General features: G+C 56.7%; 3 protein-coding genes across 12 annotated transcripts; all 3 read left to right on the top strand.

Moving 5' to 3' along the window:
- Positions 1 to 5,549: 5,549 nt before the first annotated feature.
- On the top strand, positions 5,550 to 16,504 carry ZNF581 (zinc finger protein 581). Of its 4 annotated transcripts, none has more exons than XM_030819559.1 (2): positions 5,550 to 5,631; positions 15,436 to 16,504. In XM_030819559.1, exon 2 carries the CDS (start codon positions 15,455 to 15,457, stop codon positions 16,046 to 16,048), a length of 594 nt encoding a protein of 197 aa, XP_030675419.1. In that variant the 5' UTR covers positions 5,550 to 5,631; positions 15,436 to 15,454; the 3' UTR covers positions 16,049 to 16,504. The 4 variants fall into 4 exon arrangements, with proteins under 4 accessions (XP_030675419.1, XP_030675417.1, XP_003277395.1 ...); XM_030819557.1 differs by having other exon boundaries at positions 5,599 to 5,668; XM_003277347.2 differs by lacking the exon at positions 5,550 to 5,631 and adding an exon at positions 14,432 to 14,659.
- Positions 5,583 to 16,504, top strand: ZNF580 (zinc finger protein 580). 6 transcript variants are annotated; one of them, XM_030819560.1, is made up of 4 exons: positions 5,583 to 5,668; positions 6,093 to 6,262; positions 13,376 to 14,659; positions 15,436 to 16,504. In XM_030819560.1, exons 2-3 carry the CDS (start codon positions 6,236 to 6,238, stop codon positions 13,904 to 13,906), a joined length of 558 nt encoding a protein of 185 aa, XP_030675420.1. In that variant the 5' UTR covers positions 5,583 to 5,668; positions 6,093 to 6,235; the 3' UTR covers positions 13,907 to 14,659; positions 15,436 to 16,504. The 6 variants fall into 6 exon arrangements, with proteins under 6 accessions (XP_030675420.1, XP_030675424.1, XP_030675422.1 ...); XM_030819564.1 differs by lacking the exon at positions 6,093 to 6,262; XM_030819562.1 differs by lacking the exon at positions 6,093 to 6,262 and having other exon boundaries at positions 5,599 to 5,668; positions 13,318 to 14,659.
- Positions 16,505 to 17,886: 1,382 nt separating this feature from the next.
- Positions 17,887 to 24,074, top strand: CCDC106 (coiled-coil domain containing 106). 2 transcript variants are annotated; one of them, XM_003277344.4, is made up of 6 exons: positions 17,887 to 19,176; positions 19,899 to 19,974; positions 20,102 to 20,206; positions 20,305 to 20,481; positions 22,173 to 22,385; positions 23,334 to 24,074. In XM_003277344.4, exons 2-6 carry the CDS (start codon positions 19,944 to 19,946, stop codon positions 23,648 to 23,650), a joined length of 843 nt encoding a protein of 280 aa, XP_003277392.1. In that variant the 5' UTR covers positions 17,887 to 19,176; positions 19,899 to 19,943; the 3' UTR covers positions 23,651 to 24,074. The 2 variants fall into 2 exon arrangements, with proteins under 2 accessions (XP_003277392.1, XP_003277394.1); XM_003277346.4 differs by having other exon boundaries at positions 19,843 to 19,974.
- The last annotated feature ends 272 nt before the right edge of the window (positions 24,075 to 24,346 follow it).

Raw genomic sequence — 24,346 nt, 5'->3', positions numbered from 1 at the left:
CTATCATTGCACTTATGACCCTGCCTTATAATTGCCTGTTTACCTGTCTACTTCTGTGGACCTGTCTGTCCAATATGGTTAACTTACTAGTTACATATGGCTTGAAATTGCGTTAGGCCAAATTGAAACATGCTGTAAGTGGAAAACAGACACCAGATATCCAAGACTTAGTACAACGAAAATGAATGTAAAACATCTCAGTAATTTTTATACTGATTACATGTGAAAATTTTTGATAATATTTTAGATAGGGTGGGTTAAATAAAATGTTATTCATATGCACTTCACCTGTTTGCTTTTTACTTTATGAATGTGGCAACTATTAGAAATAATTATATATGTATATTTACACTGGCTAGCATATACATAGGAGACTATTGGTGTAAGTATTTCCTTGCTCTGTTGGCTGAAAGGGCCTAGAAGCAATGATGACCCAGTAGCAATGAGCACACTAAGCACCCAGATGTTGGTTTCTGATGCCAATCTCCAAGGACTCCTTGGGAAAATGGCTGATGGTAGGAATGGGGCAAGAAATACACAAAATGAGCCCAAACCATCTTCTTTTTTTATTTTTTATTTTATTATTATTATTCTTTTTTTGAGACGGAGTCTCGCTCTGTCGCCCAGGCTGGAGTGCAGTGGCGCAATCTCTGCTTACTGCAAGCTCCGCCTCCCGGGTTCACGCCATTCTCCTGCCTCAGCCTCCTGAGTAGCTGGGACTACAGGCGCCCACCACCACGCCCGGCTAATTTTTTGTATTTTTAGTAGAGATGGGATTTCACCGTGTTAGCCAGGATGGTCTCAATCTCCTGACCTCATGATCTGCCCGCCTCGGCCTCCCAAAGTGCTGGGATTACAGGCGTGAGCCACCGTGCCTGGCCGGTTTGTTTGTTTTTTTGACAGAGAGTCTCACTCTGTCGCCCAGGCTGGAGTGCAGTGGCATGATCTGGGCTCACTGCAGCCTCTACCTCTTGGGCTCAAGCGAGTCTCCTGCCTCAGCCTCCCAAGTAGCTGGGAATACAGGCGCCTGCCACCACGGCTGGCTAATTTTTGTATTTGTAGTAGAGACAGGGTTTCACCATGTTGGCCAGGATGGTCTCGAATTCCTGACCTCAAGTGATCCGCCTGCCTCGGCCTCCCAAAGTGCTGGGATTACAGGTGTGAGCCACTGTGCCCGGCCCCTTTTTCTTTTTCTTTCTTTCTTTTCTTTTTTTTCTGAGACAGAGTCTTGCTGTGTCGCCCAGGCTGGAGTGCAGTGGTGCAATCTCAGCTCACTGCAAGCTCTATCTCCCGGGTTCACGCCATTCTCCTGCCTCAGCCTCCCGAGTAGCTGGTACTACAGGCACCTGCCACCTTGCCCGGCTAATTTTTTTTTTTTTTTGTATTTTTAGTAGAGACGGGGTTTCACCGTGTTAGCCAGGATGGTCTCGATCTCCTGACGTCGTAATCCGCCCGCCTTGGCCTCCCAAAGTTCTGGGATTACAGGCGTGAGCCACCATGCCCGGTCTCTTTTTCTTTCTTTCTTTTCTTTTCTTTTTTTTTTTTTTTTTTTTTGAGATAGGGTCTTGCTTTGTCATCCAGGCTGGAGTGCAGTGGCACAATCACAGCTCACTGCAGCCTCGACCTCCTGGGCTCAAGTGATCCTCCCACCTTAGCCTCCTGAGTAACTTGTACTACAAGTGTTCACGCCATCATGCCTGGCTGTTTTGTATTTTTTTGTAGAGACAGGGCTTCACCATGTTGCCCAGGCTGGTCTTGAACTCCTGGGCTCAAGCAATCCTCCCGAGTTGACCTTCCAAAGTGTTGGGATGACAGACGTGAGCTACCGTGTCTAGCCGCCATAATTTCTTTCTTTTCTTTTCTTTTTTTTTTTTTTTTGAGACGGAGTCTCGCCCTGTCACCCAGGCTGGAGTGCAGTGGTGCGATCTTGGCTCACTGCAACCTCCACCTCCTGGGTTCAAGCAGTTCCCTGCCTCAGCCTCCCGAGTAGCTGGGATTACAGGCGTCTGCCACCACACCCAGCTAATTTTTGTATATTTAGTAGAGACGGGGTTTCACCATCTTGGCCAGGCTGGGCTGAAACTCCCGTCCTCCTGATCCACCCGCCTCGGCCTCCCAATGGGCTGGGATTACAGGCGTGAGCCACCGCACCAGGCCTATTGCCATAATTTCATTCAGCCTCTCTCAGTTTCCTTATCTGTGGTCCTCAGTTTCCTTATCTGTGGTTCTCAGTTTCCTTATCTGTGAAATGTTAGTGCTGAATTTGAGAAACCAAAGGGCCTTCTTCTTCCAAATTCTAGTCGTGAGTTATGTAAGGTTCCTTAGTGAGGCTGAACGAGTCTTTGAACTTGAGTTTCTGTAGGCTAGAGGAAACACAGTAGTCCCTACCTGCTTCTTCCAGGTTCTAAGGTGGGTGAGACAGTTTGATATTTTGGTCTTTGTCGCCCCCACGAGGCCTAGGAGGGTTCCCTGTCGCAGCAGGTGTCCAATAAAGATCAATCAATTCGCCAGGTGTGGTGGCTCATGCCTGTAATCCCAGCACTATGGGAGGCCGAGGCGGGCGGATCACCTGAGGTCGGGAGTTCCAGACCAGCCTGATCAACATGGAGAAACCCCGTCTTTACTAAAAATACAAATTAGCCTGGCGTGGTGGCACATGCCTGTAATTCCAGCTACTCGGGAGGCTGAGGCAGGAGAATCGCTTGAGCGCGGGAGGCGGAGGTCGCGGTGGGCAGCGCTGAGAATGTCGCTATTGCACTCCAGCCTGGGCAACGAGAGCGAAACTCCGTCTCAAAAAAAAAAAAAAAAAAAAAAAAAGAAGTGAGGAAGATTTACTTGCCACCTAGGGTGTCTGCTGGTCCTCTTTCCCCCGTTAGTCTCACTCGAGAGGCGGGTAATCTGTTTTAACTGCACCTGCTGGACTTTGTGAATGGGGAGTTTACTCTGGTCTCAGTTGTCAAAAGCCAGATGGTTGTGATTTGCCAAATCTAAGACATCTATTTTCTTGCCTTGTTCTTCTTTATTTTTTCCTCTCGGTTTTAAAACTGGATAGTCCCAGGACTTCTCCCAAACCAGGATGAGTTGCTCACCTATTCTGTCCTCACTTGTACGCTTAAGTCCAAACTGTCATTACCTTATTGACCACCACGGGGTGCCCTACACATGTAGTACTGTGGTTGAAGAAGATAGCTCAGGAGGTGGCAAAGAAGGAGGGCCCAGTTCCCAGCCTTGCCCTGAATTCCTACAAACCTTCACGAGCCTGCTCTACTTCACACAGCATCATGTCTCACACTCAGCATCCTCCTGGCCCTATGATATGAACGTGTGTGTGGTCCAGTGGAAAGGTCTTTAAGTACTCCAGCAGCCTCTGCCAACACTGGCTCACCAGCTGGGTGGATGATCACTGCCTCTCTGCCCACTGTTCCCAACATTTCCAGGAGTTGGCCCAGCATATCCCGGCTGGCTGTGGAGGCTGAGGCCACCTGCTTTATTTTATTTATTTATTTATTTTTTGAGACAGAGTTTCACTCTTGTTGCCCAGGCTGGAGTGCAATGGCACCATCTCGGCTCACTGCAACCTTCGCTTCTCGGGTTCAAGTGATTCTCCTGCCCCAGCCTCTTGAGTAGCTGGGATTACAGTCACGTGCCACCCACGCCCGGCTAATTGTGTATTTTTAGTAGAGACAGGGTTTCTCCATGTTAGTCAGGCTGGTCTCGAACTCCTGACCTCAGGTGATCCTCCTGCCTCAGCTTCCCAAAGTCCTGGGATTATAGGTGTGAGCCACCCCGTCTGGCCTCTTTAGGTGATCTTTAGAGCTGGATATCATTTCCCTCCATCACGTAGCCTTGCAGAGGGAAGTGACATCATTGTTAACCAAAATAAGTTACTGAGGCAAGAGCCTCAATCACTCCAGAGCTTATATATCCAGAGCTTGAGGGCAGACCTGGGAAAGGCTTATGGAAGAGGTTTTCAGGAGGCTTAGTATTTATACATTTCCTTAAAGGAGGGAAGGCAGGTAGGAAGAGGGTGACAGATGGAAGAATGATTGAGCTCATCGTTTTTGTTCTGTACCTGGGAAGATAAGCATTATCAGTGTGAAATCTAACAGATTTTAGTTTTAGGAGCTAGACTTAGATTGCAAACCTAAAGTTACAGGGGACATGTTCTTCTTCTTATTTTTATTTGAGACAGAGTCACTCTGTCACCCACACTGGAGTGCAGTGGCGCCCTCTTGGCTCACTGGAACCTCCAGCTCCCAGGTTCAAGTGATTCTCCTGCCTGGGCCTCCCAAGTAGCTAGGATTACAGGTGTGCGCCACCACGCCTGACTAATTTTTTTTTGTATTTTTTTAGTAGAGACGGGGTTTCACTATGTTGGCCGGGCTGGTCTTGAACGTCTGACCTCAGGTGATCCGCCTGCCTCGACCTCCCAAGTTGTTGGGATTACAGGCGCGAGCCACAGCACCCGGCCCATGTTCTTGTTTTATGGGAGGACCGAGGACAGCAAAGAACAATCTGTACTGGTGGTCATGTGGAGATACTTGAGGCCCTTTGTTTTTCTGTGAGGGTCTGGCTAATGTGTAATGCTTTGACACAAGGTTGTGAAGCAACAGCAGTTAATTTGGGAAGCAGATAGCAGTGTTGCATAACTCAGTCTCTAGGCTTAACCTTCCCTTTGGCATAATGAATTTGGCAGCCCTGAGACTTTTATTTTCCTTTACATTCTACTAGCCAGCTTTGACTAGCAGTGTGACCCAGGGCCAATGACTGCCCCTCTATGGCCTCGGCGTTACCACCTAACCAATAGGGATATGGTACTCCATTTTCTTGCCATGGAGCAAAGCAAGAGTTAGGGCCTGACTGTCTTCAACTGTCTCATGAGTTAAAGAATTTCAGCCCTCTGCCTTTGCTGTGTAGCAACAGACAAATCACTAGACCTTTCTGATTTCAGGTCCTATTTGTAGAAAGACTTTGTGCTGTCTTTCCTACTCTAGAAAGTCTTTCCTGGCAGGGCACGGTGGCACACGCCTGTAATCCCAGCATTTTGGGAGGCCGAGGTGGGTGGATCACTTGAGGTCACGAGTTCAAGACCAGCCTGGCCAACATGGTGAAACCCCCATCTCTACTAAAAGTACAGAAATTAGCCGGGGGTAGTGGTGTGTACCTGTAATCCCAGCTACTTGGGAGGCTGAGGCAGGAGAATAGCTTGAACCCGGGAGGTGGAGGTTGCAGCGAGCCGAGATCACATCACTGCACTCCAGCACTCCAGCCTGGGCAACAGAGCGTGACTCCGTCTCAAAAAAAAAAAAAAGAAAGAAAGAAAACTCCTTTTTTTTTTTTTGACAAAAGCCATCTCTGTTGTATTCCCTCCCTCAGCATCCGGCACGGCGCCAAATAGTGATTTCATTTTAACTTTTGTGTAGTGTGTGTGTGGAGTAGCAAGGTGCGCGACGCAGGAACCTTTCTCTTGTGGGTGCGTTTCTGGCCGGAGTGCTTTCCTGCTGCTCTCCGAATCCGGAAGCTGCCGGAGAAGTCGGAGCATCCCAGAAGTCGTCCCTGCGGCCACTTCCGGACGTGAAAGTTTGCTGCGTAGGGATAGGGAGACCGGGCCGGACTGCGGGGAGTGAGCAGGTTCAGCAGTGACGGCATTCTTAAGAGTCCTGCCCAAGTGAGGGACTTGGGGTGTGGGACAGAGTGGCCCCCAGGGCAGTGGGCGTTGGAAACTGAGAGGCCCTGCGAAGGAGGCTTGGGGAGGGGCTGCGGAGACCAGGGGACGAGGTATAGGAAGAGGGGGGCGGAAAGCCTTGGGAGTGGGCTTCTTGGATCCCAGTTGCCCCAGAGGCACAGGCCTGGGCATCACTGTATTTCCCAAGGGGAGAAGGGGCTATTTCCCATGGGAAGACAAGGTGGGATGAATAGTGGACCTTGAGAAGAGGGGGTGGCCAGGAAAAGGTTCCTGAAGGAGGCAGGACCCAGACTGCAGGCTGGGGAGGGTTTGGGCAGCCAGAGGGAGGTGAGGGTGCTGGAGCGGGGGTCAGTTGGTCACTCCGGCCGGAGATCTGAGTGGCCTCTGCCCCCTCAGCGCTGTGGAGTGCATCTGATTGCCAGCCTCGCTGGACCGTTGAAAGGATTCATCGAGACCCTGGATATGAATATGCAGTGTGAACTGAAGTTTGGGGACATGAGTAATGAGTCACAGTGGCCCAAGATTTGAGGTGTAAATGGAGAAGTCAGAATGATTCGCTGCAGCTGTCTGGAACAGGTTGGGCGAGGGCAAGGGTGGGAAAGGTGGCTGAGGCCAGGCTGTGAGAGGCCTTTCATGCCAGGCTGAGGGGGTTTTACTATAGGGAGGATTTTAAGCAGAGGAGCTGGTGGACTGGTGAGCAGAGCATATGGGTGACACCTAGCCAACTTGAGAGGTCAGAATACATGATTCCAGAAGGCTAAGGAGGAGGCTGCCAGTAGAGTAAAGGGGAAGAATTCCCAGGGTGAGGAAAACACATAAGCCGTTGCGTGTGGAGCTGTGTAACTTCAGGGTCTGGCCAGGGGGCTGTGAGATGCCGTGTGTGCTTGGAGCACAGGAATGAGAAGTGAGGTGGGGAGGTGGCTGGGCCACCTCACAAAAGGCCTCAAATTCTAGGCTGAGAAACTTGGACTTGGTCCTGAGGGTAAAGGGGGCCGGGAGAATGTTATGCATGGTGCTGAAGTTGCATTCAACACAGCTGTGAGAAGCATCTGTCGGGGTCAGGCCAGTGTGGGAGGGGAACTGGAGGCCAGGGTACCAGATATGGTGGTCCAGGTGAGAAGGAAGGGGCCAGAACTTGGCTTGGAGAACGGAGGTCAGTGCCCTCAGGGGGTGGAGGTGATGCAAGTTGGTGCATGTCTGGGTTTGGGAAGTGAGGGAGTGGGAGGAAATGGGGCGTTCAAAGTTCTAGATGGTGTGGCTTCCCCATGATCATGTCTTGGGGTTAAGCAGGGGCTCTCTTTGGTGGGGAGCTGGGTAGGGGGTAATGCTTGACTTTTGGATGGGGCGATCAGATTCATTCATTTATTCATTCAGCCAATATCGAATTGATTCCCTACCCTTTCCTGAGACCTTTGATGGATTCTGAGGGTAGAATGTTGACTAGGATGGAGCTGGGCCTTGGAGACTGGGGAAGGCAGGCAATAACACAGCAGGCAGTCGATCAACGAGGACGTATCATGGATTGTGCTGTGGGATGTGAAGGAAATTAACAGACGGAGGACGCAGAGCAGGGCACCTCGAGCTAACACGGTCACTAAAGGCTGCTATGACCAAGTGTTCTGTGAGCTGAAACCTGAAGGCCAGGAAAGAGTCACTCTTGTGAGGGGCTGAAAGGAACATCAGAGAGAGGGGAGGAGCTAGCACAAAGGCTGTCCAGATGGGAGAGGCTGGTGCATTGGGCAAGGGAAAGGCAGCAGCATGGTGCCCAGAAGGGAAGGCAGCCAGGGGGCCAGTCTACGCAGGGCCTTGCAGAGTGTCTGGGTTTACTCTAAGGGCAGAGGGGAAGGTTTTGATCATAACGCACTGCAGTCTGAAACTCCTGGGCTCGGGCAATTCTGTCTCAGCTTCCTGGGTAGTTGGGACTGTAGGCAGGTACCACCACCTCTGCCTAATTATTATCATTTTTTTTTTGGAGAGACAGGGTCTCAATATGTTGCTGTGTGCAGAGGTAACGTTTTAAGTCAGGAAATGATTCTGTGAGCTTAAAAAATCACTTGGAAATTGCCATAGGGAAGGGAGGGAGAAGGCCAGGCATGGTGGCTCACGCCTATAATCCCAGGACTTTGGAAGGCTGAGGCAGGCAGATGGCTTGAGGCCAGGAGTTCGAGACCAGTCTGGGCAACACGGTGAAGCCCTGTCTCTTCTAAAATTACAAAAAATTAGCCGGCCGTGGTGGTGCACGCCTGTAATCCCAGCTACTCAGGAGGCTGAGGCGGGAGAATTGCTTGAACCTGGGAGGTGGAGGCTGCAGTGAGCCGAGATTGTGCCACTGCACTCCAGCCTGGGCGACAGCAACAAAAAAACGAGAGGGGAGGGAGAGAGTGATGGAGGGGGAGGCTGCTGCTGCTGTAAGCTGGGGGTAAATTGTGGTGGTTTGCGCTGGGGTGGCAGCGGCGATGGTGGGATTACAGGGAAGTGTGTGGCTTGCTGACAGGGGTCATGTGCACTGACCTGGTGTGGGCAGAGGCAGGTGCTGTCCTGGCCATCCCGCCTGCGGATGTGTGACCTCAGGCCAATCACACGATCTCTTTGAGCTCTGCTTCCCTCATCTGTAAAATAGGGATCCTCATGGTACTTTCCTTGTAGCTCTGCCCTGAGGATGCTGTGCATTTAGCAATGGCTGTTCCCGAGTGAGGGCTCAATAAATGTTGGTTATTGTTGTCATTATTTCTGGGGATAGCAGTGGGGGTGGGGGTTGTGGCCACTATAATGCCACTAGTTATATGGTCTGAAACTCAAGAGAGGGATTGTGTTAGTTTCATTGCGTCTCTATGAGTGAATACCTGAGGCTGGGTAATTTATAAAGAAAAGAAGTTTAATTGGCTCATGGTTCTGCAGGCTGTACAGGACGTGTGGTCCTGACAGCTGCTTCTGGCGAGGGCTTCAGGAAGCTTACAATCATGGTGAAAGGTAAAGGGGTAGTTGGCGTATCTCATGGTTGGGGGAAAAGACTGGTGGGAGGTGACACACCTTTTTTTTTATAGAAGGAGTCTTGCTCTGTTGCCAGGCTGGAGTGCAGTGGCACAATCTCGGTTCACTGCAACCTCTGCATCCCGGGTTCGAGTGATTCTCCTGCCTCAGCCTCCCAAGTAGCTGGGACTACAGGCGCCCACCACCACGCCCAGCTAATTTTTGTGTTTTTAGTAGAGACCGGGTTACACCGTGTTGGCCAGGATGGTCTCGATCTCTTGACCTCGTGATCCACCTGCCTCACCCTCCCAAAGTGTTGGGATTACAGGCGTGAGCCACCACACCCAACCTGACATGCTCTTTTTTTTTTTTTTTTTTGGTTTTTTTTTTTTTTTTTTTTTTTTTTTTTTTTTTTTTTTGACATGTGCTTTTTTTTTTTTGTTTTTTTTTTTTTTTTGTTTCTTGTGTCCCCCCCCCCCCCCCATGAGACGAAGTCTTGCTCTGTCACCCAGGCTGGAGTGCAGTGGCCCGATCTCGGCTCACTGCAAGCTCCGCCTCCCGGGTTCACGCCATTCTCCTGCCTCAGCCTCTCCGAGTAGCTGGGACTACAGGTGCCCCCACCACGCCCAGCTAATTTTTTTGTATTTTTAGTAGAGACGGGTTTCACCATGGTCTCGATCCCCTGACCTCGTGATCTGCCCGCCTCGGCCTCCCAAAGTGCTGGGATTACAAGCATGAGCCACCGCGCCCGGCCTGACCTGCTCTTTTAAACACCTAGATCTCATGTGAACTCAGCGAGATCTCACTCATTACCTCGAGGATGGCACCAAGCCATTCATGAAGGATCCACCCCCATGATCCAAATGCCTGCCACCAAGCCCCATCTCCAACATTGGGGACTACATTTGAACATGAGATTTGGAGAAGGCCAGGTGTGGTGGCTCAACCCTGTAATCCCAGCACTTTGGGAGGCCGAGGCAGGTGGATCACTTTAGATCAGGAGTTGGAGACCAGGTGGCCAATATGGTGAAACCCGTCTCTACCAAAAATATAAAATTTTTATATTTTATATAATACAGCTGGGAGTGGTGGTGCATACCTGTAATCTCAGCTATTCGGGAGGCTGAGGCAGGAGAATCACCTGAGCCTGGGAGTTGGAGGTTGCAGTGAGCCTAGAATTGCGCCACTGCACTTTAGCCTGGGCAACAGGGCAAGACTCCATCTCCAAAAAAAAAAAAAAAAAAGATTTGGAGGGGACAAATATCCTAACTATATCAGGGATCTTGGCAAGACACTCAGGTTGGGTAATTGTCCAAGTAGACCAGGGGTTCTCAACCAGGAGCAATGTTGCCTCCTAGGGGACACGGGCAATGTCTAGAGACATTTTGGCTTGTCACAACTTGGGGTTGGGGGAGGGTGCTACTGGCATCTGGTGGGTGGAGGCCAAGGATGCTGCTCAACACCCTACAGTGCACAGGATGGTCCCCCACAACAAATAGTGCTCTGGCTCAAAATGTGTGGTGGCCCACACCTGTAGTCCCAGCTGCTTGGGAGACTGAAGTGGAAGGATCACTGGTGCCTGGGAGGTTGAGGTTGCAGTGAGCCAGAAGCATGCCACTGCACTCCAGCATGGGCGACAGAGTGAGACTCTGTCTCAAAAAATATACATACTGCCCAGTAAAATGTTTAAAAAGCACCTTGTGTTCCAAACCAAATATAACTGTGAGGCCTTTTGGGCCCTTGGGCCTCCAGTTTACAACTGGTTGACAGTGGTCTCTGGAATTGTTCCATAAGGTAGGAGCCATACGTGGCTTAAATTTTGATTATGGGAAATTATTATTTTTTGAGACAGTCTCCCTCTGTTGCCCAGGCTGCAGTATAGTGGCATGATCTTGGCACACTGCAACCTCCACCTCCTGGGTTCAAGCCATTCTCCTGCCTCAGCCTCCCAAGTAGCTGGGACTGCAGGGGAGCACCACTACGCCCGGCTAATTTTTGTATTTTTAGTAGAGAAGGAGTTTCACCATGTTGGCCAGGCTGGTCTTGAACTCCTGACCTCAGGTGATCCGCCTGCCTTGGCCTCCGAAAGTGCTGGGGTTACAGGTGTGAGCCACTGTGCTGATTATGGGAAATTTAATACAATTTAAAATTCAGGTCCTCTGATACACCAGCCATATTTCAAAAGTGTAAGAGTCCCACGTGGCTAGTGACTGTCATAGAACTTCCTACCATTGCAGAAAGTTCTGATGGACAGTGCTCTAGGACGTAGCTGTGGTACCCCCCCAGGGTCCTGAGGCTCGCTGCGACAGTTACTCCTCTTTTGTCCCCCACTCCTAGCTGCACCTGCAGATGCTGCTGCTGCCGCCCTCCTGCGAGGCCGTGGTGCCACGTGGCTGGAGGAGGAGCTGCAGCTGCCCCCAGTGCTGCCGCGTGTGCCCCTCTCCAATGCGGCTGCAGCGCCATCGCGCGTTGCTTTCGACGCCCAAGTCCTTCGCATGCGCAGCCAGCGCCCGGGCCTCAAGTGCCCCAGGACATGGCGCAGCCGGCGAGCCCGCATCAGGCTTCCAGTGGGCCCCGTGGGCAGTGCCAGCCTTTCCCACCTCCACATCTGGCAAGCACTGGCCTTCGCTGCTCCTCGGTGTTGCCACGTGCGTTCTGGAAATATCACACCTTCCCACCTGCGCATGTAGCCGTCTGGCCCTCTGTGGGCCTCGGTTCCCGCATGTGCCCCGTGGGAAGAACACACCTTCCCCAACTATCTGGCAGCGTCTGGCCTTCTCCCGGCCTCGGTCTCCCCATTTGCTGGGTGGAGAATCACGGCCCGGCCACATGGGAGCCAATGGCTGGCCTCTGGACCTCGGTCTCCACATTTGCTCAGCCGGAAGGAACGTCCCTTCTCCCGCCCTCTACCTCGGTGGGTGGCCACGGCCGAGCGGGCAGCGACGGCCCAGTGGAAAGAGGACAAACCCTTCTGGGCCTTAGGGCAAAGACGTAACATTGCTTAGTCTCGGTTTATTGGCCGATCTCTTGTCAAGCGGCGGAATTGTTCCGGTCGGGAGGTGGGAGGGGAGCGGGGCCGCCGGGGGCGGGCGTCTTCAGTGGACCCCGCGCCTCCGGTCCCTTCCCCGCAGGGCGCTCCGCAGAGGCGAGGGGTGGGAGCGGCGGCTCCTGGCGGCGGAACCTCCGCACGGGGCTCGCGCGCTTCCGGCCGGCGCCTTTTCCCAGGGACGCCGCCAACCCCTCGCGCCCCCGCGCCCGCGCCCCCAGTCCCCGCGTCCCCGGCGCCGCCGGCCCGGAGCTGCCCGGAAGTCTCGGTTCCGCCGCCGGCGCTCGCCAGGGGAAGCCCGGGGCCGCCCGGGACCTCGGCCCGTTCCTCCGGACCCGAGAGGCCGCAGCACGGGGTACGGGGGCCGGGATGGAGGGAGGAGCCTGGCCCCGGGACGGCGCCGAGGCCAGGCAGGCTGGGGGAGTGCGCTGGAGCCACCCGGGATGGGGGTGGGGGTCGGGAGCGGCAGGATCGGGCGGAGGGACGGGAGGGGAAGTCGAGGCGCCAGGGCTCCTTGGGGAAGTGAAGGCAATGGCGGGGGGGGCCCGGGGCCGGGGGACGGGCGGTGTGTAGCAGGATGGGGGCGAAAACGCCCGGGCACTGGGGTTCCCAGAAACAAGGGGAGCAGAGCAAAAGAACCGTCGGGGGGCCATGCTGTGTGTAACAGGGAGAGGGATGGGGCTCCTGGAAGAGGTGAAGAGGAGGAGAAGGAGAGATGCCAGATGTACACAGAAAGGGGAAAATGGGTTTGGAAGAGGTGCTGTGGGAAGCGGAGTCCCGGACCCTGGTGTGCATAACGGGGTTTGGGAGAAGGCCCGTGATGGGTACAGAAAGAAGTAACGATGTCACCGCCATATATAGGGGCGGGGGAGAAAAGGGGGCCTTTGGGGAGCATGTAGCAGGTAGCCAGGTTGGGGGGGCGGGGTATACAGAAGGAAGGCATTTGAGTCATGTTGGGGTGTGTAGATGTAGTGAGACGATGGGTTCCGTAGTGGGGAGAGGTGGCTAGACTTCGAGGTGCTAAGTGTAGGAACAGGATGGAAAAGCCCTAGTGAAATGTGGGGAATTGGGTTAGTGGGGCTCTGGGGAGGTACCTAGAGAGGAAGTGAGGGAGGCCACGGAATATGAAGATGGGGAGGCCCTGCGGCATGTAGTGGGGATGGAGCCCCAGGAGGGCCTGGAGGCCGATGCGGGGGCCGGTGGGGGGGGGGGCGGCAAAGGGAGGGGAAGCAACTTGAACTGGGGCTGGGCAACAGGGAAAGAAGAAACCACAGATTAGAGAAATCTCGGCGGTCAGGAGGCCCGGGGTGTGAGATGTAAAAAGGTAAACGGATTTAGGAGATTGATTGTCTGCTGGGGTGGGTTGAGAGGAGAAAAGGGAAGAAAAGTCGGGGTACTAGGTCCTCAGACCTGACCTGGGTGGTGAGAGGTGGATCCAGGAGGAGTGGCAGGTGGTGGCGGGGTTTTGCAGAGCTCAGTTGGAGGCCCTCTCCGGGCAGCTTGATGGAACGTGGGAGAGCTAGGCTGGAGTCACAATTTTCATTTTGCTAGGGAGATAGTCAGTGGCGCACAAAGGGGTAACAAGCAGTGATAGTGGGGATGCTTTCCATTTTAGGAAACTTTTTCTAAAAGGAAGTGGCAATTTTAACTCATCTCCCCTCCGCCGCTCCCAGCTGCCGCTCCAGATGCTGCTGCTGCCGCCGCGGCCACCCCACCCTCGGTCCTCCTCTCCGGAGGCCATGGACCCACCGCCCCCCAAGGCTCCCCCTTTCCCCAAGGCGGAAGGCCCCTCCTCCACTCCTTCCTCGGCGGCGGGGCCCCGACCCCCGCGGCTGGGCCGCCACCTCCTCATCGACGCCAATGGGGTCCCCTACACATACACGGTGCAGCTGGAGGAGGAGCCCCGGGGCCCGCCCCAGCGCGAGGCGCCCCCAGGAGAGCCCGGCCCTCGCAAGGGCTACAGCTGCCCGGAGTGCGCCCGTGTCTTTGCCAGCCCTCTGCGGCTGCAGAGCCACCGCGTGTCGCACTCGGACCTCAAGCCCTTCACGTGCGGCGCCTGCGGCAAGGCCTTCAAGCGCTCCAGCCACCTGTCGCGGCATCGCGCCACGCACCGCGCCCGCGCCGGGCCGCCGCACACCTGCCCGCTCTGCCCACGCCGCTTCCAGGACGCCGCGGAGCTGGCGCAGCACGTGCGCCTCCACTAAGCTCGAGACCCGGCCTGTGCTGCCCTGCCCGTCTCAGGGCCACCAAGTCTGACCCACACAGCGTCACTCACTCCCACACACACTCCCTGGCTCTGCTGAGGTTACTGCCTTACCCTGGGCCTCAGTTTTCCCACCTTCCAAAGGGAGGAGCATCATTCCTTCCTTACCCCCTTTCTAGCTGTGTGATGTAGACCAAAGTCGTTGCCCCTCCCTGGGCCTGGGAACCAGTCGGAACTGGGTTCCAGTCCAGCTGTGCTGTGTGAGCGTTTGCAAGTGACATGACGTCTCTAAACCTTGGTTTTCTGCTCTCTGGAGAGGTGAACCGGTGGTTTTCTGCGGGGAAGAGATGATAAAGAGCACGGGCACGGTCTGGTTCATTTCTGTATCTACCCCCCTTCCGCCCACGCCCCCGACCCTTTGCTCAATAAACATTCCGCACTCCATTTTCAGGCTCTTCCTTGCGTGTGCGTGTGCGTGCGCGTTGGGTGCTGGGGGGTGGAGACCGGATCTTCCTCGCTTGGGTACTTTCCTCTCGGTGTGTGTTTCTGGCCGGGGCCGTTTCGCGACGGCCCGGGCGCCCCGCCCCCACCTTCCTTCCCTAGACCCTCTTCTCTCCCTTCGGCTTCTCTCTTTCGGCCGGCGCCGCCAGCTCCTGGGGCACACCCAGAGGTCCCCTTCCCGCCGCCGCCTGCAACTGCGAGGGTAGCCCGGGGCCGCTTGGAGTCGCCCGGACCTGAGAGGCTGCTGCACTGGGTACGGGGGCCGGGAGGAGGGAGGGGGCTGGGGGCGGGCGGCGGGAGGGGCTGGACCGCGTGGAGGGTACCTGGGCCGGGGCGGGAGTGGGGCAGGCGCCGGAGGGGGCTGTTCTGGAGCTTGGAAGAGGCGAGAACTTACACAGAAAGGCCCAGAAAGCGAGGGCTGCGGCCCCGGGGGTGGAATCCCGGAGAGCGCTGGGACCTAACGAGCCTGGTGGTGGCCGGGCGAGGACTAGAGAGAACCTGAGGTGGGTGGACGGGTGGGAGCACGGAGTTGTTCAGACACGTGGCTGGAGAGAGGGCCGGAACCTGGGGGTCCTAACGTCGGAGTCCCTGTGAGTAGGCTTGGCTTGTATGGAGGGGGTCAGGAAAGGCTTGAGTATGTAGGACGGGCCAACACGCAGACCCTGGAAAGGGCTAGAAGGAGGGGAGGGAGAGGCCTGGAGGCCTGCGAGGTGGGGCACCCACTGACCTGGGAGGGCACAAAGGGGAAGGTTAGAGCGAGGTCCAGGCTGTGCAGAGCAGGTCAGGAGATCCTGTGAGTACAGCGTGTGATGGAGCACCGAGGCTAGGAGAGGTTTTCCAAGATGGGAGACCCTGGGGACCTTTTAGGGGGCCACAGAGTCCAGCTGTGAGTGGGACTGGAAAAGAGGGACTGAGGGGCAGCAGGATGCAGAGGTCCTGGGCTGGGTATAGGGAGGGAAAAGGATGGAATCTGCGGTGCTGAGCTGCCCTCTTCTATATAACCTTTTTATCCCATCTCCCATCCACCAGGCCTCAGCCAGCCCTCCGGATGCTGGTGCTGCCATCCCCCTGCCCTCAGCCTCTGGCATTTTCCTCCGTTGAGACCATGGAGGGCCTTCCCCGTCGGACATGCCGCTCCCCAGAACCTGGACCTTCCTCCTCCATCGGATCTTCCCAGGCTTCATCTCCTCCAAGGCCCAACCACTACCTGCTTATTGACACTCAGGGTGTCCCCTACACAGTGCTGGTGGACGAGGAGTCACAGAGGGAGCCAGGGGCCAATGGGGCTCCAGGCCAGAAAAAGTGCTACAGCTGCCCCGTGTGCTCCAGGGTCTTCGAGTACATGTCCTACCTTCAGCGACACAGCATCACCCACTCGGAGGTAAAGCCCTTTGAGTGTGACATCTGTGGGAAGGCATTCAAGCGCGCCAGCCACTTGGCACGGCACCATTCCATTCACCTGGCGGGTGGTGGGCGGCCCCATGGCTGCCCGCTCTGCCCTCGCCGCTTCCGGGATGCGGGTGAGCTGGCCCAGCACAGCCGGGTGCACTCTGGGGAACGCCCGTTTCAGTGTCCACACTGCCCTCGCCGCTTTATGGAGCAGAACACACTGCAGAAACACACACGGTGGAAGCATCCATGAGCTGGGCTGCTGGGTGCCCCAGGTACCACAGGACTTTGCAGGGAGCCTGGACTCCTGTCCAGACACCTGGTGAGAGCCTGAGGCTGGTGTTCAGGGCCCTGGACACAGACACAGAGCAGCCACATCTCAAAGGCAGAGCCCTGCCTGAAGGAGGAATCCGTGAGTAGTCTTCAGGTCCTCCGTGTTTTGGAGCTGAGATGGGAATGAGCCCCTACACAGAATGGAGTCCTCTAGCCTAAAGATACCAGCTCTTCCATGGCAGAGCCTTGACTGGATGGGGGTGGGGAGTGTGGTGTGTAAAGTCTCTGGCCTCATAAAAGGTGGCTGTGGGTCATCAGGAATCTGCCATCTTCCTGAGGCTTCTGTGCTGTTGTTGGGGAAGGGACCCCAGTCCTGCCTTCCACCCCCCGACCAGGCCTGAGACTGATCGAACAATAAACACGTTTCCCACTCTGAGCATTCAAGGTTTGTTTTTAGAGACAGCATCTCAGACCCTCTTTGGTGGCCGCCTAGCAGGGAGACCAGCTTGCCTGGCTGGGGAATGGGAAGGTTGGCCTGCCTTGGGGTGATCCCCTCCTCAGCTCCTGACGACCTGGGTCATCTGGGAAGAATGTTTTTAACTGAAACAATTTTAAAACCACAATCTCCTGTTACAAACACATTTTATATGGCAATAGAGTACACAGATATGCAAAATATATGTGAACCAAGTTTCCTTCCTTTTTTATTTTTATTTTTTGAGACGGAGTTTCGCTCTTTTTGCCTAGGCTGGGGTGAAATGGCGCGATCTCGGATCACCACAACACCTCCCGGGTTCAAGCGATTCTCCTGCCTCAGCTTCCTGAGTAGCTGGGATTACAAGCATGTGCCATCACCCCTGCTAATTTTGTATTTTTAGTAGAGATGGGGTTTCTCCATGTTGGTCAGGCTGTTCTTGAACTCCCGACCTCAGGTGATCCACCTGCCTCGGCCTCCCAAAGTGCTGAGATTACAGGCGTGAGCCACAGTGCCTGGCCTCCTTTTTTTTTTTTTTTTTTTTTTTTTAGGACGGAGTTTCGCTCTTGTCACCCAGGCTGGAGTGTAATGGCGTGATCTCAGCTCACTGCAATCTTCACCTCCTGGGTTTAAGCAATTCTCCTGCTTCAGCCTCCGAAGTAGTTGGGGTTACAAGCGTGTGCCACCATGCCTGGCTAATTTTGTACCTTTAGTAGAGACGGGGGTTTCACCATGTTGATCAGGCTGGTCTCGAACTCCTGACCTGAGGTGATCCACACACCTTGGCCTCCCTCAGGGTACTAGGCCTCGAAACAAAATTTTTTTTTGAGACACAGTCTTGCTCTGTCGCCCAGGCTGGAGTGCAGTGGCGCAATCTCGGCTCACTGCAAGCTCTGCCTCCCGGGTTCATGCCATTCTCCTGCCTCAGCCTCCCGAGTAGCTGGGAGTACAGGCGCCCGCCACCACGCCCGGCTAATTTTTTGTATTTTTAGTAGAGATGGGGTTTCACTGTGTTAGCCAGGATGGTCTTGATCTCCTGACCTCGTGATCCGCCCGCCTCTGCCTCCCAAAGTGCTGGGATTACAGGCATGAGCCACCGTGCCCGGCCCACAAAAGTTTCTTTACCATAGTTAGCTTTAGTATGTGCAGATTTTTTTCATCAACTATTATTATTATTTGAGAATGAGTCTCGTTGTGTCACCCAGGCTGGAGCAATGGTGTGATCTCGGCTCACTGCATCCTCCCCCTCCCCGGTTTAAGTGATTCTCCTGCCTCAGCCTCCTGAGTAGCTGGGATTACAGGCGTGCACCACCACGCCCGGCTAAATATTTTTTAACTGCTGTTTTCATCCTGTTCTATTGAATTCTCCACCCATGAACCTGTAGTTTGGAAAAGACCAATCTAGGGCAGGTGGCTCCCCCTGGAATTTTTGGACCAGGCTGCAGTTTATCTGTAAAGTGGGGAGGGGAGGATCATGGTCACAGCTTTGCAGGCGGTGCAGACATTTAGATTCTCCCTCCATCGGGTTAAGACCTTGCTCTCCTAAGGGCTGGCCACAGTCCGGAGCTTGGATGCTTCTGGTGAACCGGAGAGGCAGGTGGAGCTGAGCCTGAAGCTTAATAAACATCTGCTTATTAATTCATTTTTGTTGCCTGTCTATTTTGTGCCAGGCACTGTGATAGGCCTCATTTGCTCTTCCGACCTCTTTTTTTGGGAGGAAGAACAAATCTTCCGTTCATACTCCCCAGAGTGGGAAAGAGCCTCCCTGAGGCTGCGATCATACCCCACCATCTGACCTCAAATAATACCAGCAGCGCTCCTCTCTTCAGCCCTGACTATGGCCAGGTGCTGGGCTGAGCTTCTGTGTGTCACATCACTGCTGCATCCTCACAAGAAATTGATAAGGGCTTGTAATTTCCCCATTTTACAGGTGAGTTAACAGGCTGGGGAGGAGCAGGAACAGTCAGGACTGGAATCTAGCTCTGCTCCAAAGCCAGCTCTTAATTACCAACATGGGGATGGGGGGGCGTGTTCCTGGCCGTCATTTTCCGGGAGAGGGGTAACTATCCCCATTTTGGCCCCTACATCCCTGAGAACCTTGGGGTCTGGCTGTAGGAGGTGGGGGAACTCTGGGGGGTCCGCGCTGGCTAGTTCCTGAGAGAGCGTTAAAAGTAGATTCTCCTTTCGCTCCAACTTTCCCGGTGTCTCAAACACTGTCTTGCCTTCTCCTGGGCCCATTGGGCACACCGCCACCCAACCCGGGGACCCCGGGAGACTCGCCAGCTCTCCAGGATGGGAATTTCGTGATGTTCCCTGCCTGAGCTTCGGGGAGGGCGGGGGAGTGCTGTAAGGGACTATCGCGCAAGTGCAGATCCTCTGCTTCTGCCGCAAACGGCGGGCCTCACCTGGACCCGGGGACTCTTCAACGAGGGCCGCTAGCCTGGCCCGACTGGGCGAGTCCCCGCGTCCCTGCCCGTTCCGTCGCTCAGTTCCACGACTCGCTCCTCTGCCGCCCCGCCTGTGTGCGGGTGGGTGGGCGCTTCCCTCGGCTCCCCGTGGCACTTTGCAGACGCTCCCCGGCGCCGGGCATGGGCGCCGCCGCCGTCGGTCCCCGAGCCGGATTCCGCGCGCGGGTGGGTGAGCGCGGGGGGCCTCGGCCCCTCGAACCCCGGGCACCCGCGGGCGGGGGATGGTGGCCGTGTTTGCACCTCCGCCCTGGTGCATGTCCCCGCTGGGATCTTTCCATGACCGCTCCCCCTCCCACCCGCGGGACAAAGGGCGGGGGCGGCGGGGCGCACCCCCACGCGTGACCTTTCCCCGTACTGCGCACGCGCCCAGCCCCCACCACCGGGGGAGGGTCCTCCCGCCCACGCGAGTGCGGGGGAGGGGCGTGGGGCCCCGAAGGTAGGGGAGGCAGCGCGCACGGGCTGGCCCTCCTCCTACCCTGGGAAGTTGGGGCAGTTTCCCCCTGCACCTGCCTCTTCCTTAGGCCTGGCAGTGGCCCGCGATGAGAGAGGGTCCTTCCCCTTCAGGCCAGGTGTCCCTGCTCAGGCGACCCCTTAGGGCACCCAGCAATTTAGGGCTTCAGCTTCCTTTTCCTTGGATACCCAGGAGCCCACGTCCCCAGCTCACTTCTCCCCCAGGACCTAGGCGGCTGGGCCCCCTGCCCCTGACTCCAGGAGCCCAGGAGTTTGAAGCCCAGGCGCGTTTTACCTCAGTCCTGGGGTCCAGGCTCCCTCCTCTCTCAGACCAGGGGTCCAGGCCAGAAGGTCCCTCCTGTCTCACTTCACCTCCCCCAGGATGGACCCTCGAGTCCATCCGCGTCTCTCCATTTGTGGCTGCTGTTTCTGTCCAGTGCCCCTGAGGCCCTCGGCTGCTGGGGTCCGCAGGAAGCCGAGCCATGAATGACCGGAGCAGCCGGAGGCGGACAAGTGAGGAAGCTGGGTCTCCTTCCCTACCCTGGGTCCCAGTGCGGTCGGCTCCAGGCTGCCGTGGTTAGGGGGTGGCCTGAGAGGCCCGGGGAATTCTCTGGGGTGACCCGGGGCCTCTCCTCTCCAGTGAAGGACGATGAGACCTTCGAGATCTCCATCCCCTTTGACGAGGCGCCCCACCTAGACTCACAGATCTTTTACAGTCTGAGCCCCACTGGGAGAAACTTCGAGGGTGAGCTGAGGGGGCGTGGAGGGACTGGAGTCAGCTGGGACGCCAGGCCCTGAGTCCCAGGGTGTGACCTAGTCCCTCCACCCTCGCTGTGTCCCTAGAGCCTCCGGAGGGTGCGTCCCCCGCCCTGGCTCTGATGAACAGCGTCAAGGCCCAGCTGCACATGGCTCTGGAGAGGAACTCCTGGCTGCAGAAGCGCATCGAGGACCTGGAGGAAGAGAGGGACTTCCTGCGGTGCCAGCTGGACAAATTCATCTCTTCTGCTCGGATGGAGGCAGGTGTGTGTGGGGTGCTCTGATCCACCTGCCTCCCTGTCCCGCTACTGGGTACCCGCTCACCCAGACTCAAGGCTCCACTGTTTGGCTGGCTGGGTGGGACCTGCCATGTTGGCCCTCTCTGCTAGTCCCCTGCCTGTTTTGGGTCCCCAGGCCCAGCTTCCTCCTCACTTGATTCCAGGGCCTCATCCCCATGAACTGTCTACTGGGGCCCATCCTCCTGTCTTCTCCATCAGTTCCCCAAATCCCATCAGCCTCCAGTGCCCTGCCATCTGCTTCCTCGGCCCATGGCAACTTCAGGGACCCTAGCACCTGAGAGTCCCTCTCTTCTGACTCCTAGGGGGACCTTCCTTCATCTCTTTGGCCGAGAGGCCCACCCTAGTTCTTTGGGTTTCCTCAGGGGGCCCCTGCTCCTCCTCCCAACCCTGTCTTCTCCAAAATCCAAGAATCCAGCCATCCGGCCTCCTCCTGTCCCCCCCACCCCTCTGTGACATCAGGGCCGTCTTCCCACCCACCCTGTCCCATCCTTGGTTAATGAGCACTCCTTCCCCATCGAAGACATTAAGTCCCTTCCTTTGTGGGCCTTTTTGGGTGGTGACCCCAGCAGGTGCTGTCCCTCAAACCCTGCCCGATTCCTGGGCAGTCCCCACCCACATACCTTGCTCTGCTACAATTCATGGCCAGAAGCAGCCCGGAGAGCTCCCATGGCAGCCCCCAGCCCCAGCCAGTTCACAGCTAGCGGCTTCTCCTGACTGGTGGGACCCTGTGCCCTGTATAATACATTTTGGACCCCAGCCCCATCCTCTTCCTGGATGGTCAGGCCGTTTGCCAGACAGCCCATGTCCTGGAGAACCCACATTCTTCCCCACCTACCCTCATCTCAGCCTTGCTAGCTCCTTGGTTGGGAAGACCCCTCAAAAGCTCCCACATCTCTTTGTGAATTCAACCATTTCCCCTAAAAACTTGGGCAAGGGGGCTATGGTCTTGTGGTGTCTCTGTTACTGGGAGCCCAGCATCTGGGGATCTGGCCTGCCACCTCTTCGGGAACAAATCGCCTCTGGCTGCCCTTGCCTGCCACTGTCTCCTCCCACTGATGGTTCCATCCTGGGTGACTGACTCTTTTGCACAGACAGTTTGGCCTTGCGGCTTCGGCACTTTCCCAGTGGGGACCCTGGCACCAGAGCCCTCCCCTAACCCGCCTTCTAAAGGAATCTGTGTCTGGGCCTCCGCCTGCTGCTCCCTCTGTCTAGATGGAGGTGGGACCCAGCCTGCTGGACCCAGGGGCCCTGATTTCTCTCGGTCTGACCCCCAGACTCCAGCCAAGGCCTTACCTGCCTCCTGGGTTTCCAGAGGCTACTCTCCAGAGGTCCCACCCGGTCCCCAGAAACCTCTCCCTCCCCTATGGGAACCGTACATAGTCACAGGGGTCCTGAGGCCCCTGGTCGGCTGCCTCCCCAAGACCTCTTGCCAACCCAGGCCTCTGAGAAAATGCTCCACCCATTACCACCTCTCACAGACCCCAGCTGGCTCTACTCAGCCACCAGCGTCTCTACCATAGTCCCTGTCCCTCTGTCTCTTTAGGGGACCAGCCCAGGTTGGGGGGATCCAGTTCCGGGGACTGCAGCCTCTCAGTCCCAGGACCTGTGATGGGATGTCTGGTCCCGTAGTTCATGTGTGTGTCTCTGTCTCCCCAGAGGACCACTGCCGGATGAAGCCTGGGCCCAGGCGGATGGAGGGGGACAGCCGTGGTGGGGCTGGGGGCGAGGCCTCGGACCCTGAGTCAGCAGCCTCCTCCCTCAGCGGAGCGTCCGAAGAAGGCAGCGCCAGTGAGAGGAGGCGGCAGAAGCAGAAGGGAGGTGCTAGTCGGAGGCGCTTTGGGAAGCCCAAGGCCCGGGAGAGGCAGCGAGGTGAGTGGGGTGCATGGGGCAGGCACTGAGGGGCCTGGGCTGCTGAATTGCTGTGTGTCCTTCCCAGAGGCCCTCCTTTCTCTCCAAGCCCCTCCAGCCTTGCTGGAGAAAGACCCACCGGGTTCTCTCTCTCCCTCCTCCACGTGTGGTCCTGGGTTTACTTACTTTTTTTTGGCGGGGGGGGGGGGGGAGGGGGGCGGGGGGACGTTGTTTCGCTCTGTCGCCCAGGCTGGAGTGCAGTGGCGCGATCTCACCTCACTGGAATCTCCGCCTCCCGCGTTCACGCCATTCTCCTGCCTCAGCCTCCCGAGTAGCTGGGACTACAGGCACCCGCCACCACGCCTGGCTAATTTTTTGTATTTTTTAGTAGAGGCCGGGGTTTCACCATGTTAGCCAGGATGGTCTGGATCTCCTGCCCTCGTGATCCGCCCGCCTCGGCCTCCCAAAGTGCTGGGATTACAGGCGTGAGCCACCGCGCCCGGCCTGTCCTGGGTTTACTTTAAGTTTTGGTTCACCGTCGAGGGCAGGGCCACCTTGGGCACCTCCTTAACCTTCATCAGTAAGAAGGAGGTGCGCAGTAGGACCTACCTCACGGGGAGGGTGACTTGAATAAGTGAATTCACCTGAGGCAGGGAGGCGAGGGTGATGGCTGGCGGGGTGGGGGGTGCTGGGACCGCGTCGGTTCAACGCGGCCTCTTGGCTCATTTTCTCTCCTCACCCTCCTCCCTGGGCCTGCCTCTTCCCATTTCCCACTGGTCCAAGTGCTGGCTGCGCTTCTTCCCCTCCTCTCTGCCCCTTCCTTCCCTGTTGTTCTCCGTCTCCTCCTGCACCGGCCCGTGCCTCCGCTCGCTGAGATCCCTCCTTCCCATGGCCGTTTCCCTTCCCGTGTCCGCTCCCTCGGTCTTGTCCCCTGCCCCTCACTTCCGTGTCCCCGCCTCTGCCCCTCAGTGAAAGACGCCGACGGGGTCCTCTGCCGGTACAAGAAGATCCTGGGCACCTTCCAGAAGCTCAAGAGCATGTCGCGGGCCTTCGAGCACCACCGCGTGGACAGGAACACCGTGGCGCTGACCACGCCCATCGCCGAGCTGCTCATCGTGGCCCCCGAGAAGCTGGCCGAGGTGGGCGAGTTCGACCCCTCCAAGGAGCGCCTGCTCGAGTATTCCCGCCGCTGCTTTCTGGCCCTGGACGACGAGACGCTCAAGAAGGTGCAGGCGCTCAAGAAGAGCAAGCTGCTGCTGCCCATCACCTACCGCTTCAAGCGGTGATCGCACCGCGCCTCCGCCCGGGCCTTCCTCCCCCGCGGACCCCGGCCCTCCCCAGACCCCGGTGGATGACCTGCCCCTCTCCCCGCCGCGCCCCTGCCCCTCCTCCTCGCTCCCTGGGTTGGGGGCTCCCTTAGCCGGGCCCCCAAGCGCGACGGCCCCGGACAGGCCGCGGCCCCTTCCCGAACGCCGGCACCCCCTTCCGCTTGGGCTGCCCAGCCCTGTCCTCGCCGGGCCCCTTCCCCCTGGAAAACCAGGCAGGCGGGTGCCCCCCTCTCGGGTGGGGGACTGTACAGACCCCGTGTCCGCCCCGGCCCCGCGGAGGAGCTGCCCACCTGATTCCCGGACAGACCTCCCCAACTCCGCGTGAGACAGAGAATTATTCAGAGAATTAAAATTAAAAAACGATGTCAAAATTTGGAATAAACTTGGCCTCAGCCTCTTCCTAGGAGGGGGACGTGCCTGGGAGGGGGCGGCCGTCGCCCGGAAGACGGTGACGGGGTTGTGGAGCCTTCCAAGGGGGTGGGCGGTCAGGCGGGAAGCCGGGTAGGACAGGGTGTAATTAGCCCCCCGGAGGCAGAGATGGAGAGTGAAGCAGCCGTGCCCCAGAAAACTCGGAGGCAGAGCTCGGGAAAAGAAGCGCGGACACAGCCGGGCGCGGTGGCTCACACCTGTAATCCCAGCACTTTGGGAGGCCGA

Source organism: Nomascus leucogenys, chromosome 10 (genome assembly GCF_006542625.1).
Source record: "Nomascus leucogenys isolate Asia chromosome 10, Asia_NLE_v1, whole genome shotgun sequence".
Classification (NCBI taxonomy): domain Eukaryota; kingdom Metazoa; phylum Chordata; class Mammalia; order Primates; family Hylobatidae; genus Nomascus; species Nomascus leucogenys.
This window is presented reverse-complemented; position numbering and strand designations above follow the sequence as displayed.